Genomic DNA, 19,882 nt, shown 5'->3' with positions numbered 1-19,882 from the left:
TCCTGTCCTGCTTCAGGCGTTGGAGACCCTTGGAGAAGTGCAGGGTCGGGGCTTGCTTAGCCTTGTTAGAGTCCTTTGAAGGAGGTGCAAGGTTTAAACATGCAGCAAAAACCTTTGCTAATGGGGAAGTGAAATAAAGGCACAGCCAGGTTCTGGATGGAAAATAAGCCAGGTTTAAATGTTAATGAGGAAATCCAAGTCCAAGTTGAAACCTGCACTCTGCTGTATGCAATGGGTCAGCATAGACTCTGGCAGAGGTCATTTGACTAATTGGAGATGTCTGTTAGTGCAAAATGCTTCCAAATGAGAAGGAAAATAGTTTTGCTGGGGTTTTTTTTTTCCCTTCAAAATGCCTGTGTGCATTTTTGAGGAGAGCTGCTCTCTTTGTGTGCCATGGTGCTGGGCCTTGGCGAGGAGACAAGGACGTGGGAATGGGTCCATGTTGATGTTGAGCTCAGGGGCAATGGTTTCAGTGTTGCACCAGGTCAGGTGCAGAACTGGGCTGTGATGGAGGTGTTTCCTTTCAAAAGTGGGAGATGCAGAGGTGTTGCCTCCCAAAGTTGTGAGACACAGAGGAAACACTAGGTTTGCTTCGGGTGGGACAGCTCTCCCTAGGAAAATGAGCTTATTTGGGTTGATCAGTAATGAAGCAGGCATAAATCCACCCACCTCCAGCAACTTCATCTGGACTTCGTCCTCTCCTCAGTTTGCTCCTCTACAACCTTTTCTTCCCTCCTCCCTCCCCTCGCAGATGGTCTGGGAGGGGAGTAGCTGCGGCGGTTATGTTGAAAGCATCAGCCAAGGTCTGTGGAGGCTGCTGCTCCTCTAGATATGAAGGACCTGGGCCACGTTTGATACCAGGTGAATGAGGCATAGCCTAATTAGTGGTCTCCTACTGTTATTAACCCCTGACTCAGGCAGGCTATTTTTTAACAGAAGGGGCAAGAAGTTAATACTGGTGCTAATGGCTTCATGGCCAAGGCCTTAATGAAAGCCATGCAGAGACCAGGCCTATCATCAATATCTTTCAAACTTTGAACTTGAAATTAGCCTCTCTCCTCCCTGCTCTTTAGAGAAGTTGTTTTTTTCTGCCCACTTACCCACCGTCTCTGGTATCTTTTGGCCCCACAGCATAAGCTGGCTGGCAGGATTGCCACATGGCAAAGCTGAACTCCATCCAGATAAATGGCCCCAGTTTGCTACATGGATTGCTATAGTGTCTCCCACCAGGTGATAAGATATCTACTTGTAGAGCAAGACAAAGCTGGAAGTGGAATGCATTGGACTGGAAGGGGAAAGAGTAAAGAGATGCTGTGTTAGGGAGGAAGCTCGGTCTTGGTCTTCATCATGTGTTGGGATCATCAGTAATGAAGCAGGTATAAATCCCCCCACCTCCAGCAAAAAGGAATCTACTCATCCAAAAGGGTAGCTTGATCTTGGTCTTGCTTGAACCAAACTCCAGGTGAACTTCCCAGGTGCAGGAAAGCATTTGTATTTATAACTGTTTTAAGTAGAAATGGAGTGGGATAAGTGCAGCTGGCAGATTGCTAAGACCCTGGAGTAAAGGAGGAGGTCCAAGGATGAAGCTCACTCATCCAGGTGTTGCCTCAAGAGCCTTTGGCCAGGGCAGGAGCAGATATAATTGAGCAGCCTTGTCTTGTGGCGTGATGAAAGGATCACAGCTCGCCATTTGTTGATTTCTGGGGTGATTTCCTGTGTTTCTAGCACCTTTGACTTGCGTGTGATGCAGCTGCAGGGTCGTGGTGTGATGGCTGGTGGAAGAGGACAAGGTGCTGCGGCTCTGCAACTGGCTTGTGCTCTTCTGAAAGCAAGAATCCTTCTTCTTCTTTTTTTTTAATTGAAATCCATTTTTCTCTTTAAAAATAAGGCTGTTTAAATAAATTTGAAATTATGACAACCTATTTCAAGGCTTAAATTTACTATAATCCATGAATCATTTAAATAACTTCCACCAAGGAGCTCTCCTCAACTATTAATGAGCTGAAGGGTGCTGCTCTGGCAGTGATATGGCAGATCAGGGGGAAAACATCTTTAACACCAGCTTTCGAAATGTCACAATGTCATCTACTTAGGATCTATTATTATTTTTTTTCCCCTCCTGACAATGGAGTAAATGCTGGTATTTACATTTTCCCAAATGTCAGGATGTGGAGTTCCTGTTGTGTATAAAAGCTCTTGCCTTAATTACGCCTAATTTCACGTTAGCAGACAGGTGCAGGGAGAATATTTTCCTCCATTTGAGCTGGTTCATGTGAAGGTGAGAAGCCACGGGGAGCTGAAGAAGCAGGAAAGCTTGTCTCCCCCCCTTTCAGCCCATGAATAAAGACCAGGTGGGAGAAGGAGGAGAGCTGCTTTTTCAAACCCTGACCAGCTTTTCAAAGGGGATCTCTGTGCCTAAACTTGCAGCTTGCTGCTTAGAGGGAATTTCCAAAGTGCTTCTGGCTTCCTAGATGGGTTGACTGCTTCTGGCTTCCTAGATGAGTTGACTCCTCTTGTTTTTGCTTCCCAGTGGCACGGAGGAGAGTTCATCATCTCCCTGCTTGGGACACTCACCATGCATTGATTCCCTCCAGTAACACGACCTGTGCTGAGCAGGAGCAGCCTCCCAGTTCGCTCGCTGCAGCTAATGTTTCTTTTGATTAATCAAATCAGTTTGGGAGGATGAACCTGGTTCCTAATGCACATTTTTTCACTCCCCCCTTACCCTTCCCTCCTAGCTAGCTAGCTCACTTAAGGCAGCCTAATGAAATTAATTAAGAGTAAATTTAAAACGTTGTTTTTTGGCTCTGTAATTGAATTCCAGTTTTCATTTGAAGGAAGCATGAAACAAGCCAAATAAAGATGATGATTTGCAAAGCCAGCCAGGCTTTTCCCTATCACCATCAAAACACACAAATGGGATGGAGTAGATGGGTCTGGCTAGATCCTGGCTGGGCCATTCCCATGGGGTAGAGGCAGGAAGGAAAGCTGCATCTCAGTGGGAAGCTCATCATGCTTTTCATGAGTATTCCAACAATGCAATTAAAAGGTGTATTTTCAGGAGGAAAAAACCCTAATGGTACATGGCAAGCTTGACTGATGGCTGAGATCAAGGTGGTCTGAGATGGAAGAGATGGCTAAAGCAGTGCCCATCTCTCCCAGTAACGTGCTGGTGTCTCCTTCCCTTTTGCTAAGACCCAGCCATAGGATGTGCCTGAAATCTGGAGTCAGCCAGGTGAATTCGGTTGGTTTTGGTATTTAGTGACCTGCAGCGTGTCATGTCCTTGCCCTCACCTGCTCTTCCTGCTTGGGTATCCACTGCTGCCATCACTCCTTGGCTGAGCTCTGTCCATCCTTCCCATTGCCCCCAAGCCCTGAAGTGGAAGTCACTTGGGGAAAATTGGGATGTTTGGACAGATGGTGCAGGTACCCCTACAGATCTCAGGGCTTGAGCCATGTGTGGGGAGCTGTAAGAAATGATTCAAAACTGCAAACTTCTGAATGCACCACAGTCCAAGCCAGAGCTGCCATCACAGCCACTGGCATGTTTCTCCATTCACAAAGGATGGGAAATCTTTTCTGTCTGCAGTCATTTGTGACATGGTCCCAATGATCCTGTTAGTGCCACTGTGAAGCTGTCCTATATCCTCTGCTCCCCACATCTGGAGCCACATTTAGCATGAAGCACGTGAGTGAACCCCCCCCAAATTAGGGTAGAAAGATGCTGCTGCATTCCCTAGGTCTGGCCCCGAGGTGCTGTCAGTAAGTTCTCTGCCCCTGCCCCACATCTGGGTTTTTGGAGGGGCCCACATCTGTATTTTACTCCGCTTTAACCCTTCAGGGATGGTGGAGGCAGCCATGGTGCTGACAGGAGGTGAGTGAAGGTATCCTGCTGTGTGTCCCCCTTGGTTTCCCCAACCATTTTTTTGGAAGAGGGTGATGTCCCTCTTCACTCCTCTCCACTGCCTTTCCCCCATGACCATCTTTGCTTTTGCAGAGATCTCAGGCAACACGGATGACATCCCACTGGTGCGCTGGCGGCAGCAGTGGCTGGAGAATGGAACATTGCTCTTCCACATCCACCACCAAGATGGGGCACCCAACCTGCCCGGCTTCGACCCCACAGACGAGCCCCAGACCGAGTCAGCAGAGGAGGAGCTGAGGATCCTCCACATCTCTGTCATGGTAGGTGATGGGAAGGTAGCCCCAGGGAGGTGTCCAGAATCCTGTAGGAAATACAGGAGCTTTTAAAAAGCCATGTGTTCCCCCATCTAACCTAGGATGGAGAACTGGGCCAACCTCTGAGGACTGGTTAAGATACCCTGGGCACCTCTCTGAATGATGCTATGTGCAGGGTGCTGCTTTAAACCTCTCCCTTAGTTTCCATCATTTTGCAAATGTGTTTGGGTGCCCCAGGGAGGTGCTGGGCTTTGAAGGTCTCAGCTGCTTTAACCCTGAGGTTAATTCAGGTTGACTTTGTCAGGAGCCCTTTGGCCAGTGGATGGTGCTCGGCGCCTGCTGCTCTAGCACACAGCGGGTGTCACAGTGCCACTGGGCACTGTCACCACCACTTTTGTCAGCATGGCAACCCCATGGTCACCTTTTCTCAGCGTGCAGCAAACAGCAGCATCCCATGTGCAAGATGCTGCACAGCTTTTCTTCCCCCAATATGCTGGGATGAGGTTTTGATGGGAGGGAAAGGAGGGTGAGATCAAGATATGCACGTTGGAGGTGGATCTGTGGTTTGTTGGTTGTTTTGTTTTTGTTATGCTGGAGAAAATGTGAAGAATCTGACAGTTTTTATGCCACTGGAAGATAATTATCCAGAGACAATGCATTGCCAAGGCTGCAAACAGGCTGTTTAATGGTGCCTGCCCTAATGAGAGCCTCGATAGCTCTTCCCGATTGCAACCCCAGGCCAGGTTTCTCCTCCATCATTTCTGCTTGATTAGTCTCAAGGGAAAAAAAAATACTCACCCCCAAACGTCATTTTCCACCATTATCTTGGGGTTTGTTGTCTGTTCCCAGCTGCTTCTGCAGGAGCATCACCTCAGGAGAGGGTGGCCCTGCTCTGCCACTGTGGTCTTGGTCTTCTTGGGTACTTCCGATCCCAAGATTGAGATAGGAGTGCTCAGAGCAAGCCTTATTGAGCTGATGAGAAGGATGCCTGCAACTCATTACTATCATGCCAAAATGTGTAAATACAGATTAAGTCCTCCCTCTCCCCCCTTTCCTCCATCACTCTCAGCTGAGCTCCAACAGCATCCTTACACCCTGACAAATAGAGTTTGGCTTTTGTGCCAGGAGTTGAGCTCACGTGGAGCTTTCAAGGCTGATTTTCATTCTTCCCTGTGTGGTTGCCAGGAGAAGTGAGAGTGAGGTCGGTATCCATCGTGACAGCTGGCCACACGTGGGGCGTCCAGCACAGGGCTCCTCTCATAGCAGTTGCCTGAGTGTCAAGTTGGGGGTGCTCCCACAGAGGGGAACCAGGGGTCTGAGTTGCTGCCCTCACATGCTACAGTGAGCAATGGGTGGAGGGGACTCCAGCAATGGTTTTCATCCTCCCTTTGGTACCTCTTGAAAGCTCAGGTGGCCACAGGCTGCTTTTCCTCAGGGACAGTTGGAGCTCTCAGACTATCAGGGCAGAAAAATTTCAGTTTCAATGAAATAATGAATTGTTTTGAGAGCCCACAGCCACAATCCTCCTGGGTCTCCACCTGATTCAGTCTCTAGCTTGGTCTCTCTTATTTACCAGCACAGGTGTATGCCAGAGCTCTCTGGTGTGCAGGGAATCCATCATCTTTGAAAGGTCATGGGGAACAGCAGAGGTGACTGAGGTCTGGAGGAAAGAATCTTCAGGAAGAACAAGAAGTCTTCTTACAGGAACTTACAGGCCACTCAGCCTCACCTCCATCCCTGGCAAGGTGAAGGAAGGGCTCATTCAGGAAGTTATCTCTAAGCATGTGGAGGAAATGAAGGTTATCAGGAGTGGTCAGCTTGGATTCACTAAGGGCAAATCATAGCTGACCAATCAGATAGCCTTTGGTAATGGTGTGATCAGATGGGTAGATAAGGGGAGAGCAGTGGACTTTGTCTACCTCAACTTCTCTGATTTAATCATAGAATCACAGAATTGTTTCAGTTGGAAAAGTCCTTTAAGATCATCAAGTCCAACAATTCCCTAACTCTACCAACTCTGGTGTTAAATCATGTCCCTCAGCACCACACCTCCAGGGATGGTGGAGTCACCAGGTCTTCTGTGCAGGGAGATGCCACATGCCAGCCAGCCCCTCCTCCTCTGCTGGGCTGCTTGCCTTCTCAGTCACTGGAGCTTCTTTGGGTTTTCTTTCTTTGTTTCTAAAGGAAGTTTGGAAGGAGGCTGTGAGGCTGCATCACAGCTCCATTATCCTGGGAAAGAAAGAAGGTTAAACCATAATGGCCATTAGAGCTTCTTTTCCAGCTGCTTCTCCTGCTTCTCATTTGGTAATTCCCTTAATGTTTTATCCTAATGGAGCAGATTATTGCTATTATTTTATTCTATTTTATCAAGATCACCTATTGCATAGAAAAGAGGGGGGCTGGAGCTGTGGATAGACCTGGAGCTCTTAGCTGGCTCTGCACTGCTATTTTAATTATTATTTTATATAATAATAGTAATAATAATAATAATCCATCTTCTGGGTGTAAAGAACCATCTTCTGCTTTCATCTCACCGCCTGTGAGCAGTGACAATGCCTCCACAGGAAAGTGGCCTTGGGGGTGGTGGAAAGGCTTAGGTGCAGTTTCATGGTCCATCCCTCAGAGGCAAGAGCTTTTTTTGGTCTCTTCCCCTTGAGGTCTTCCCAAAACAATGCCTCAGTCATCTGCCTGTCTGGAGCCTTGATCTCTTTTAATCTGTGCTGCAAGTTCTGCAGGATACCCTGGGAAAATCTCCCAAGATCAAGAGTGACAGCACTAAAAGTGGTTGGAAATGGGTCAGAAGAGAAGTTGCCTGTAGGAGCGTTTGCCTGGAATAAATCTGATCTCAGCTTTCAAAGGCGTGTTGTGGGAAAGGGGAACAAACCACACTCTGCTTTAAATGCTGCTTTTTCATGCCTCACTGGTGACTTCAAAGCTGGTCCACCTCGAGGCAGGCTTCAGCTGGGAGTGCTTGGCCAGCGCTGGTCTCTCTTTGTGCTAGCACCTTCTTATTGTAGAATCAGAATGGTAGGGGTTGGAAGGCTCTACTGGGGGTTATCTAGACCAAATCCCCTGCCAAAGCAGGATCACCTAGGGCAGGTCACACAGGAAGACATCTACATGGGTCTTGAAAGTCTCTAGAGAAGGAGACTCCACAACCTCTCTGGGCAGCCTGCTCCAGGGCTCTCTCACTCTTACAGGAAAGTTTTTCCTCATATTGAGGTGGAACTTTCTGGGTTCCAGTTTGTATCAATTGCCCCTTGTCCCAACACAGGACACCTCTGAATAGCCCCGGGTCTCTCAGCCTTTTGCCATCAGACATGCTCCAGTCCAACATCCTCATAGCCTCTCTTGGACACTCCTGTCTCTCCCTGTCCCTCTTGAACTGGCAAGCTCAGACATGGACTCTGTACTCCAGATGTGGTCTCACTGGGGCAGAGTAAAGGGGGAAAAGAACATCCTTTTATCTGCTGGCTGCACTCTTCTCAGTGCACCCCTGGATTTAATTGTTGTCCTTGGTCACAAATCGTGCCCCTATTGGCATGACCAAGCTCCTCTGGCAATTGCCTTCACTTTGGCCACCCCAGAGCATTCCTGAGATGTTTGCATCCCCAGGGAATGACTGGCACTGGTCCCCAGCTGAGCCCTGCCTGTGTTTGTGCCCACAGGGAGGGATGATCGCCCTGCTGCTCTCCATCCTCTGCCTGGTGATGATCCTCTACACCCGGCGGAGGTGGTGCAAGCGGCGCCGGGTGCCGCAGCCCCAGAAGAGTGCCAGCGCCGAGGCGGCCAACGAGATCCACTACATCCCCTCGGTGCTGATCGGGGGCCACGGGCGGGAGAGCCTGCGCAACGCCCGCGTGCAGGGCCACAACTCCAGCGGCACGCTCAGCATCCGCGAGACCCCCATCCTGGATGGCTACGAGTACGACATCACCGACCTGCGGCACCACCTCCAGCGCGAGTGCATGAACGGAGGGGAGGACTTCGCCAGCCAGGTCACCCGCACCCTGGACTCGCTGCAGGGCTGCAACGAGAAGGCCAGCATGGACCTCACGCCAGGTGGGCGTAGAGTCATAGAATCGTTTTGGTTGGGAAAGACCCTTGAGATGGCCGAGTCCAACCCTTACTTAACGCTACCAAGTCTGGTGCAAAACCATGTCACTCAGCACCAGGATCCACCAGCCCTGGATGTCTTTTAAAAGATGTGGATGTGGTGCTTAGGGACATGGTTTAGTGGTAGTGGTGGGATTGTGAGCTGTAGGTGAGTGGTTGGACTTCACCTCAAAGGTCTCTCCCAACCTCAACAGTTCTTCAATTCTATGATCTCTGCATCTTTTAAACACCTCCAGAGATTTTGATTCAGCCATCTCCTTGGATAGCCTGTCCCAGTGTTAGAGAACCCTTTCAGTGAAGAGGTTTCTTTTAATATCCAACTAAGTCTCCCATAGCATAGCTTGAGGCCATTTCCTCTTGTTATATCACTTATTACTTGAGGGTAGTTGTAGAGAGCTGGAAGGTCTCCCCTCAGCCTCCTTTTCACCAGGCTGAACAACCCATTTCCTCAGCTGCTCCTCATAAGACACGTTCTCCAGAACAAGCATGGACTGAGCTAGGTCTTTTCCACCTCATCTTCTTTCCATTTTCCCACACACATTCCCTCAAGCACCTTCCCCGTTTCTCTGGATTTTCATTGTGTGTGAGATGTCAGTAGCACTCTGAAGGTGTCTCCATTGCTGGGAGACCTTGCAGCTAGTTGAGAGTAGTCTTCACTGAATGACACATAGCTGGGACAATGTGGAGTACAGATCTGAAGGGAAGGGATGATCATTCCTGTAGCCTGATGGAGAACCAGAATAGTTTCCCCTCCCAGCTGCCTGATGGTGACCCCCAAAATTCCCTTCTATATCCCAGAATTTCCAGTGTCTTCATCAACAGAGGGTTTTAGCAGGAAAATCATATTTGCCATCAGTGCCGTTCAGAGTTATCTCTGTCTTATCACCAGTAGGGCTTCTCTGAGGCTAGTAACACCCTTGCTGATTTGCCACATTGCCAACTGAGCCACCAGTCTAGAGCCTTCTTAACTGAGACATGGTTTGGAAAGGCTGTGGCATGCCTTCTAAAGCTCTCCAGGTTTGGTTTTTTTCCCTAGATCTGGCTATACAGAAGTGCTGAGAGGCTGAATGTTAAATCTCAGCTTCTGGTTAGCTTGGAGGAGCTGCTGATCCCCTTCAGGTTTTGAGGAGTTAATGAAGATGCATGGGCTGCCTCGTGCAGAAGCTGGTGATGGACCCAGGGAAATCTCTCTCTGTCTCATCTCCCTCCTTTTAAAAAAATCCTTATCCCTGAAAGACTTTGCCTTCAATTCTTCCTGCTCAGGGAGTGACAATGCCAAGCTGTCCCTGATGAACAAGTACAAGGACAACATCATTGCCACCAGCCCTGTGGATTCCAACCACCAGCAGGCCACACTGCTGTCCCACACCTCCAGCAGCCAACGCAAGCGCATCAACAACAAAGCACGAGGTAGGGGAGGATGGATGAGGTGCTCTAGGCTTCCACCCACCCACACACTGTCAACTCACCCTCCCTTGGGATGGAGAAATAGGGCCAACATTGGGTGAGATCATGGAAAAGAGGGTTTGGGTGGAGGGAAGCTGACAAATTGGTGCCTGCGAGGATGCCAGTGATGTTGGGTTGGTTGGTTGCAAAGATGCAGAGGGTGGTGGCCATGGTAAATGTTTCATCCTACTGGCATGGGGAAAAGATGCAGTATAATGGGAGCCATGGCAGGAGGTGTGACTGTACATGGTGGGAAGGGAAGACGTACCTGTACCCAGCAGACACTGCTCCTGGTCTTCAAGGCAAGGCTTGCCCTGAAGGGGTAATGTAGCATGTGTTGGCTTGGGGTGGCACGGTGCCAGCCTTGCTGTGACCACACTTGGTGTCCTCTGCAGCTGGCTCAGCATTTCTCAACCCCGAGGGGGACTCGGGGACGGAGGCAGACACGGATCCCCAGCTGACCTTCTACACAGACCCCTCACGGAGCCGCAGGCGCAGCCGAGGTGAGTGCAGGTGTGGAGGTGGGCAGCGAGCTCTAGTCCCTCTTCCCTTTTTGCCATCATGTCTCCAGGTGCCATCCGGGCTGCATTGGGCAGGTACCGGTCCCTTGCTGCTACAACAGGCTGCTGCTTCTCTCCAGTGGAGTTTCTCAGGAGAGGATGAATATATTCTGTTTTTTCACTGGAGGCTTCTGCTGGGCTTTGGTGTGTTTTCATGAGTAACACACTTCCAAGTCTGGCCCATGAGCTCCTGTGTTGGCTCCAGCACCATGCAGGTAGAAGCTGTATGTGCCACAGAGGATAGGGACAGGCTTGGTTCCCCCTCAGGAGTCTCACCCCACTGCCCTGCACCATCTCTTTGGTTGTTTTTCTTCTCCATGAAGGAAGTTTTGTGTCTGTTTTCCCTTCTCAAGCCTTTGTTTGCTGGATAGTGCCTTGCATCTCTGGGAGTGGTGGAACTGGAAGCCCTCTCCTTTACCCCCAGTGCTGGGTGCTGGAAGGCTGGCTTTGTCTCTGCAGGGGATCACTCAGCCTCCAGCAAGCTTTTTCCACTCAGCTTCTTCAGATGAGAGATTAAAAGTCAAAGACCTGTGTGTCCAGAGTGGTTAGGGCTCTCCAGTGCTTTCTCAAAGGCATGCAGGAGGCTGTTGTCATGGCAAAATTACCCTGACAGAAGTGCCAAGGAGGAGGGGGAGCAAAAGAAAGGGATGTTGCATTTACCTTTCTTCCCCTCAGTATCTCTGCTCTGCTTTAAAGTCCTTTTGATGCAAAGGTCTTGGCATGCTGAGCTGCAGGGTTGAGGGAGAGCCCAGGCTGTGGGGACTTGAAAAGATCCCAACCATAGCAGGAGGGAGGGAGGATCCCATGGCAAAGGCTGTTTCATGCTCTTGAAAATGTGAAGTGACTTCACTTGAATGGATTGATGCTGAATTTCCAGGGAGCTGGACAGGGTCTCTGCACCCCAAGATCCCCTGGCTGCACCCAAAGTGTGCAGATCTCAAATGTCAAGGTCTCCCAGATCTCAAATTTGACTGTGCTTTCATGTTTCCCAGTGGGGTCCCCTCGGAGCCCTGTGAACAAGACCACACTGACTCTCATCAGTGTGACGAGCTGTGTCATCAGCCTGGTGTGCTCTTCCCACATGAGCTGCCCCCTTGTTGTCAAGATCACCCTCCATGTCCCTGAGCACCTCATTGCTGATGGTGAGTCCCCCATGGTCTTGCCCACCCCTACCTGCTCCATTTTGTAATCTGTAGTGGAGGGAATGATGGACAGGACAGAGGCAGGCTGGATGCAGGGTGGAGGAGACAATTGTGAGATGGAGAATGTCAGTGTGGGAGTGAGGGATGGAGGGATATAGGATCAGAGAGGGTGGGAACAGGAAAGAGGTGTCATGCAGAATGGATTTGGTTGTTGTAGGTCAGAGGTGATGGATGCAGGATGGAGAGGACAGGGGTGGAATAGAAGGGTACTAGTACAGGACATGGCAGGGTGGAGAGGACAGGGGTGGGATGGAAGGGTACCAGTACAGGACATGGCAAGATGGATGGGATGGGCACAGGACTGAGGGGACCATTGTGAGACAGGGGATGGCAAGCATAGAATAGAGGGGATGGGAATGAGATAGAATGGGCCATTATGGGACAAAGAACATCATTGTGGGACAGAGAGGACAGGTGTGAGACAGAGTGTGGGGTGGACATGGCTGTTGTGGTACAGGGGAGTAGGCACAGGATAGAAGGGGGGCTGTCATGGAATGGAGGTTACAGGCATGGGGTGGAGGGGGTCATCCTAGGGCAGAGGGGATGGATACAGGATAGAGGGATTCATTGTGGAAGAGAGGGAGTTGGTGTGGGGTAGAGGACACTGTCTTGGGATGGGGGAGACAGATAGGGGATGGAGGGGACCATCAGGGGATGAAGGGGTCCATTACAGGATGGAGGTGACCTTCATGGGATGGAAGGGATTAATGACAGTGACAGTCCATTATGGGATGATAGATACAGGTTGGATAATGCCTGAACTCGATGATCTTAAAGGTCTTTTCCAACCAAGAACATCTTCTGATTTTGTCATGGGATGGAGGGATCCATCACGGGTGACAGGGACCATCCCGAGATGGAGGGGTCCCTTATGGGATGCAGGGGACCTTCATGGGATGGAGGGGAGGAGCTGCTGACTCGGCTCTTGGCGGCAGGGAGCCGGTTCATCCTGCTGGAGGGGAGCCAGCTGGATGCCAGCGACTGGCTGAACCCGGCGCAGGTTGTCCTCTTCTCCCAGCAAAACTCCAGCGGGCCCTGGGCCCTGGACCTCTGCGCGCGGCGCCTCCTGGATCCCTGCGAGCATCAGTGTGACCCTGAGACTGGTAGGTGGTGAAATGGTTGGGGTGGGCTTGGGAACTCAGCTCTGCCTGGTCAGCCCAGCTTTGGTGGGAAGGGGCTCCATGTGTGAGAATGGAGCTTCTGGGTGCCCACAGGGTGGGTTCAACAGGGAAGCATGTGGAAAACCATGTCCTCACTTGTTCCTGATGTCCCCACCTCTCTCTGTAGGTGAGTGTCTCTGCTACGAGGGTTACATGAAGGATCCTGTGCACAAGCATCTCTGCATTCGGAATGAGTGGGGAACGAACCAGGGGTGAGTGCACCTGCTGCAGCGTGCCCAGGCTTGCACCACTCTCACATGGACTGCTGGGCTTCCACAGCAGTGTAGCAGGGCTGCAGCTGGTCCTCCTGGGTGAAAGAGTTGGAGGCATCTCAGTGTCGGTGCACAGCTGGGCTCTGCAGTGGGGCTGTGGCAGGAGAGGATTCCCATCCTTTGAGGCAGTCAGAGATGGCAAGAGGCCATTGCTGGGTTACAGAGTAAACACCTCTGGGCAAGACTGGGACTGCTCCTCTTCCCCTTGTGGGTGCTCTCCTTGACATCCTGTGCTTTGTTGGACTTTCAGTTTGGGGGTGTGAGGTGTCAGAAGAGCTGTGGTTGGGCTGTGGTCCCCAGCAGAGGAGGGAGGCTGCAGAATAGGGAGGCGTCATTGAAACTGTGTGGATTAGATGACTTTGATACCATGGCCTGAAGCAGCAACCTGCTCCACTGCTTTATACCCCTGGAAGTGCAATGGGGAATGTTTCTGGTGATTCAACAGCAGTTTAGTGGAGGATTCCCATCTCTCTTTGATCCCTGGGGCATGCTCCATCTGGTCCTTGAGTCTTTGATGTACAGATGGGGACTCCCAGGCATGGCTGGAAATAGTGTGCAGAAAGCCAAGACACCCCCAAAACCATAGGTCTGAGGTGCACCAGAACTATTAACCCCCTTTTTCCACCTGCTGTGTCTGTGCACAGCTGGATCTGCTGCAGCCCTGTGCATGGCAAGATGGCCTCTCTGAAGTCATTAGTCTTCACAGCAGGGAGGGAAAACCATCAAAAGCTGGGCTTGGCAGTATCCCTGCTGTGCCCCTGTGCTGGAGGATGGCAGCCATGGGGGGTTGTCCACACTGGCCAGCCCCAGATACCTCCCTTTGATCTGGGGCTGGGGAGAGCACCGCAGCTCCATCTCCAGCCCCCATCTCTGGTTGTTTTAATTTTAAAACCAGTTTAGCAATTAAACCCAGCATGAGACCAGGGTGGGTGTAGTGGTGTGTGCCCCAAGCCAGGCTGAGGACTGGGTGAAGTTCATAGCACAGGTGGCCCTGTGCTGGGGATGGTGTGGTCAGATTCACAAACCACTGCCAGCTACTGCTGCTGGGGTGGGAAACTACAGGCAGAAATACAGCTCCCTGCCCTGTTTGTCCCCAGAGGATAAGTGTCTAACACAGATGTCTTCAGCTCCTCTGTGCCCATCTAGTCAGAGGCACTGTGTAATGGGGACTGGGGTATTTCTCCTGCCAGGGACCTGCCTGTTTTGGGTTTAGGAATGTCTCATAATGAGTTGGAAAGAGCCTATGGCCACCCATGACCACAGATGGCTTTGGTGGCAGCCAGTGCCTTACTCAGAATCACCAGCCTGTTGTAGCCACCCTCCTGCACAAAGCAAGGTGGCAAACAACTATTGAGGCAGGTGGTAAAAATGAATACAGATGAGTAAGTATTTGCTTCCTTCCCCTCTGCTTCTCCTTTGCTCCTGAGTGTGGGACTGCAGCTCCATACTTTTCTTCCCGTGCACATTGCCCTTCTCCAGCTTATTCTCCATCTAGCTGCTCCATTGTCTTAAGGGATTGTGGAGAAAAAGCTACTTTCAGGTGAATTGGGAAAAAGGACAAACCCTTTCCTGCCCTGTGGACCTATCTGCACCCAGCTTTAGTCTAGCCATGCTAACCCAAAAGGTGCTCAGGACCCATTGTGTTCCTCCAGGGGACTTGAGGTTACTTTTCAAACCCAGCTCCATCCCATGCCCCCAACAGGAGCCTTCTCTATGCTCATCCTTGAGCCTTTGCCTTTCCTCCTGCAACACTGTCCATACCTGGGCAGGATAAAAGTCATCTTGGGTCCCTTCTTCTATACCAAAGTTGGCTATGATGAGTTACATGCAGCATTTCCAACATACCTTTCTGTCTGGGGCAAAGAAACCTTGCAGATCTTTTTTCCCCCAAGCAGCAACACAGCCCTAGTCTGTGCTGAGGCCATCAAAGTCCTTCTGCCCTTTCTCAGGGTCTTTAGAAGGCTTGAGTTCTGTACTATCAGGGCTTTTAAAGCACCACCCTTTTGAGAGCTCCCCTTTTGAGCTGTTTGAAATAGCACTTCTGTGAATTTTGTGTTTCTTCCTTGAACCAGTCACATTTTTGATTCAGAAGATGGTAGCAGCTGAAACCACACTGACCCATCCTTGCCTGCAGCTTCCATTATTTATAAGGGCTCTCGAGAGCATGTCCACATCAAGTGTCATGATGCTGCTGTTTAAAGAGGATTTTTTGCTGGCCAGGGATCTCTTTCTGGTGTCCAGGTGGTGTTTGGCACAGCTCTGCCTGCAAGAGCTTGTGATGGTGGCAGTCTGTACCTGGCCAAGGTGACCTCCACAGTGTCATTTATGTGAAGAACTCTTTTTGGTCCATGAGAACCGTCTTGTCAGAGCCCATTTGAGAGAGCAACTTGTAACTCTATGCTTTTTTTGGGTGGAGGTTTTGTTGCCAGGCCACGCTGCCTTTTGTCGTGTGGATTCAGGCTGGAGGTGAGGAGGAAGTTCTTCGCCATGAGAGTGGTGAAGCCCTGGAATGGGTTGTCCAGGGAGGTGGTTGAGGCCCTGTCCCTGGAGGTGTTTAAGACCAGGCTGGATGAGGCTCTGGCCAGCCTGATCTAGTGTGGGGTGTCCCTGCCCATGTCAGGGGGGTTGGAACTAGATGATCCTTGTGGTCCCTTCCAACCCTGAATGATACTATGATACTATGATTCAACTTGCTCCCAGCTCTAACCTAAGAAGGTGACCCACAGGCTCACCTGAAAGAGATGTCTACAAATCCTCTAATCTCTCCCCCCATCCCAAGGTGAGATCAGCTGTATCTGAATCGTTTCTGACCATTGTTTGTTTAATCTGTTCCTAACCCCTCCAATATTGACAGATGCACTGCAGCTATCAGTAGCACAGGCCAGGTGGTAAGTTCCTGGTGAAGCCATTACAGCTCTTTGCTAAGGAGAGGTCAGCAAAGGATGACCTGGGGGACTCTGCTACACTCCTTGGTGTGCTTGGGAATGGCATGGTCTGGCTGTGACCTCTTCTGTTTCCCTAGGGTGATGGTTTTCTCTGAGAGGTCATGCCAGCCCGTTGGGTTAGGTAGGTTTGCTGTTGGTTTGGTTTTCTTTGTGGTGATTACAGGCTGACTTGGTGTCTGTTCCCTCAGCAGCATCCAATTTTGCTCATGAAGATGAGCTCATCTTTGACCTTTATTGGTGATGGCAGTGAGGCTTAGTGTGTGGTGTGTATTTTGGGTACCACGCTGAGATCCGTGTCTCCCCGGTACATCTTCTCCCCAGCATGCTGACTCCCTAAATCTTCATTGCTTTTTCAAAAACTAAGATCTTTTTGATCCTGGGTAGCAGATAACATTTGATCAGCTGCTTTATTTTTTGGGTTTTTTTTGAGGATGTGTGTGCTGCTGTTCAGCTGTTTTAAGCAAGTCTAGCTGGTGCTGTTTGCGTGTTCACAGTCTGGCTTCCTACTTTCATATGCATTGTTAATTGGCTGCATTTTGGCTCTTCCTCTAGAACATTTCCTGGGTAGGATGAAGTTTCCAGCAATCCAACCAGCCCTGCTTCATCTTTGCTCATCAAACCAAATTCCTGTAGTTATTTTGTGCTATGAGTGGACAAAAATCAAATCCACTCATCCTGCCTTTAGTTAATAAACTGTTACCTGCCCACTTCTGTACTTCTCCATCTCAGCCCTTAGATCCACCATGGTTTCCCATCCATATGTGATTGGCTTGCCCAGGTGCCATTTTCAGACACCCCAATGAGACTGAAGATGCTCTGCATTTTAGGGGTCTTTATCAATGTGGCCTTTCAACTTTGAATCATAAAATCATTTTGGTTGGAAGAGGCCTTTAAGATCATTGAGTCCAACCATTAACCCAACCCTGCCAGGTCACCACTAAACCACGTCCCTCAGTGCCACATCTACACAGCTTTGAAATCCCTCCAAGAATGGGGACTCAAAAACTGCCCTGGACAGCCTTTTCTGGGGCTTGACAACCAATTCCATGAGGAAATCATTCATCATGTCCAACCTAAGCCTCCCCTGGTGCAACTTGAGGCTGTTTCCTCTTGTCCTGTCACTTGTTGCTAGAGAGAAGAGACCAACTCCCACCAGGCTCCAACCTCCTTTGAGGGAGTTGCAGAGAGTGAGAAGGTCTCCCCTCAGTCTCCTCTTCTCCAGCATAAACAATCCAGTTCCTTCAGCCACTCCAGATGAGACTAGTAGTGGACTTCTCCCAGGCATGGGGAAGTTTTAGGCTCGTTTAAGGCAATTTGGTGAATTTGTTTGGATGTGCTTCAAGCAGCTGGCAAACAGGCACCACTCCAGCCCCTCTCCCATGCAGGACAAGTTACTCCTTTCTCCACCCCTCAGGCTTGAAGACATTTTTTTCCAGCACAGGACCAGAATTAGTGCAGCAGCCTCATGCCCTGCTCCCCATAGTGCTTCTTCTGCACCCAGACATCCCCCTCTGTGGCCATGCACCTGCTCCTCCTGTCCCATCCCCATGCACCACCCTCTCTCTACCCCACAGAGGAGCTGGGGGAACACTGATATGCCAAGGACAGCACTTTTCCTGCTTAAAGGCTTTTTATTTTCTGTTTTTATTTTTTTCCCACCCTTTTCTATCCTTTTTGGTTTTTTTTCCTCCCTCTCCTCTGCCTCTCTCCATCCCCTGCTGTGTGCCGCGGCTTTGTGAGCTTGAAGGACAGCCAGATAAAAAGCTCCTCTTTCTTTCAGATCCTTTCACCAAATCACCCATCCGCCTCCTCCTCCTGCCCCATTCTCCTCGCAGATTTACGGGCAGCCCAGGGAGAAAGTGCCAGCATTAGCATTTTTAATAAAGAGCTGCTTGGAAGGGCTGGCAGGGAGAGGGGAGGTGGGGTGGGGAGAGGCAGCGGCAGCTGAAGCCCAAGCAAAGCTTTTGCAAAGCGAGGTGAAGCCAAGGAGGAGCCAGGTTGCTCATCGCTGGTGGGAGAAGTCAGCAGCTCAATGCTCAGTCACATCTGCTCTCTGCTCACCCCCCATCAAGGTGGTGCTGGGTCTTCATAGGTCCCCACTGGGGGGAGGGGGGGTGTCCTGGAGCTGCAGGAGGTGACAATACTTCTGGTGTGTTCATCCTGGCCATTTATGAGGGGATGTGTGAGCACCTTTGTCCATGCCCCTCTTTTCCAACATGCACCTGATGCCTTTATGGGGTGTGCCATGGCTCTGATTGCTCTGCTCACTGGCTGGAAATCCCTAGGAGCACAGGGAGTGAGGGAACCAAATGTGAAGTCACCTATTCCAGTGCCTAACAGCTGACCACCTTCTCCTCCAGTGGCATTTCAGCCACACTCACAGACAGTGGACTTCAGTGCCACCTTCTGCAGCCCCTCTCTGACCTCCCTGCCAGGTCCCCTCTGACTGCTTTAGTTTAGCTCATGGTGGTCACATCCTGCAGGCACCAGACTTGGCTTCCTCATCCCATTCATCTTGTCTAGAAGAGCTTAGCAGGGAGTGAGCACCAGCAGGAGCACACCTGAAGTCACTCTGGCTTTGTCTGTTTGGGGCTTCAATACCAGTGCGGCCAAGGACCTGCTGAGGTGGGCTAGAGCATCACCAGCAGCAGTCTGGAGAGCTTAGCAGGTATTCTGGGATCTTCATCTCTAGTCCAGCTCTGAAGCAAAGTGTAACTGGTGGTGCAACTGGAAAATTGAAGAGGCCTGAAGGTCATCATGGGGATTCACTGGCAGTGCTTTGGCCACGGGACCTTGTTGAGTGTGGGGAGTTTGCTGGTTCTCAGCTGCCCTGGTGAACCCCTGTTGTGTTGTTTCAGATCCCAAGAGTGGAAGGCCTGGCCCGGAGCCAAGAGCTGTCATTTCTGGCCCATTTAATCTAGCCTGATCTGCTGCAGAGCTGTTTCTGATCAGTCCCTCTTGCCTCTGTGAGCTGTCAAGACCATGTAACCAAAATACCTGCCAAGAGCAACAAAAACCAGAGCAGTGAGATGCCTCCAGTGATCACAGAAAGCAAGGAGGGAGCCATACTTGCATGCATGAGAGAGGAAGGAGGGGATGAAACAGCAGCAGAGGTAGAGAGGCAGTGATGGAAGAAGTGAGCTGTGCCTGGAGGAGATCTCACTCCAGCTTCTGCAGCAGAAGGCACAAGTCAGCAAGGGTGTGTGGGTGGAAAATGCCAGCGGTGAGCTCCTGGAGGTTTTCCTCAGAGTTCAGGACAGATGGGTGTCTCTTGTTGAGATGGGGTCTTGTATGGAGACCACCTCCAGGCTTATCTGCAGAAGTTCCCATGTCCTCACAGACTAAGCAGTGCCTGATAGCATTGACTGTCCCCTGCCGTGTAGGCATGTAGCTGAGGGCTGAACATTCCTTTTAAGAGGCCTTTTTTGACCTTGAATGGAGGCACAATGAGGTAGGCTGGAGTGATGCCACATGGCTCCTTCCTGGAGTGTGAAAACCTCTTCTCAACTCAAAGCCATAGAATCATAGAATGGTTTAGGTTGGAAGGGACCTTGAAGATCATCTAGCTCCAATCTCCCTGCCATGGACAGGGATATTTTCCACTAGACCAGGTTGCTCAAGGCCTTATTCAACCTTGTCTTGAACACTTCCAGGGAGGGGGCATCCACAACCTTTCTGGGCAGTATGTTTTAGTGTCTCACCACCTTCACTGTAAAGAATTTCTTTCTAATCTCCAGTCTAAATTTGCCCTCCTCAAGCTTCAATCCATTCCCCCTTGTCCTATCACTACAAGCCCTTGTGAAAAGTCCCTCCCCAGCTTTCTTGTAGGCCCCACTCAGGTACTGGAAGGCCACTATCACAGAAGTTTTAGCCACAGTTGGAAATTGCACCTTGCAATGTGGCCTGGGTGCTGATTGCTGATTTCCATCTCTCAGGCAGGTCCAAACCCCACCTGCTGCATGCCCTGGACATGCTGGCATCCATGGGCTGCCAGACATGCCA

General features: G+C 50.5%; 1 protein-coding gene across 3 annotated transcripts in view; it reads left to right on the top strand.

Moving 5' to 3' along the window:
* ASTN1 (astrotactin 1) overlaps nt 1-19,882 on the top strand; it is an 84,043-nt gene that overhangs the window by 22,725 nt on the left and 41,436 nt on the right. For all 3 annotated transcript variants that reach the window (XM_068141383.1, XM_068141382.1, XM_068141384.1), the window contains exons 2-8: nt 3,998-4,185; nt 7,848-8,241; nt 9,559-9,705; nt 10,137-10,244; nt 11,294-11,443; nt 12,439-12,606; nt 12,791-12,875. In XM_068141383.1, the coding sequence (XP_067997484.1) occupies nt 3,998-4,185; nt 7,848-8,241; nt 9,559-9,705; nt 10,137-10,244; nt 11,294-11,443; nt 12,439-12,606; nt 12,791-12,875 (1,240 nt within the window). The remainder of the gene's footprint in view (nt 1-3,997; nt 4,186-7,847; nt 8,242-9,558; nt 9,706-10,136; nt 10,245-11,293; nt 11,444-12,438; nt 12,607-12,790; nt 12,876-19,882) is intronic.

This window comes from Melanerpes formicivorus, unplaced genomic scaffold (assembly GCF_026170545.1).
Source record: "Melanerpes formicivorus ecotype bairdi unplaced genomic scaffold, bMelFor1.0.p_v2 SCAF_7, whole genome shotgun sequence".
Taxonomy (NCBI): Eukaryota; Metazoa; Chordata; class Aves; order Piciformes; family Picidae; genus Melanerpes; species Melanerpes formicivorus.
This window is presented reverse-complemented; position numbering and strand designations above follow the sequence as displayed.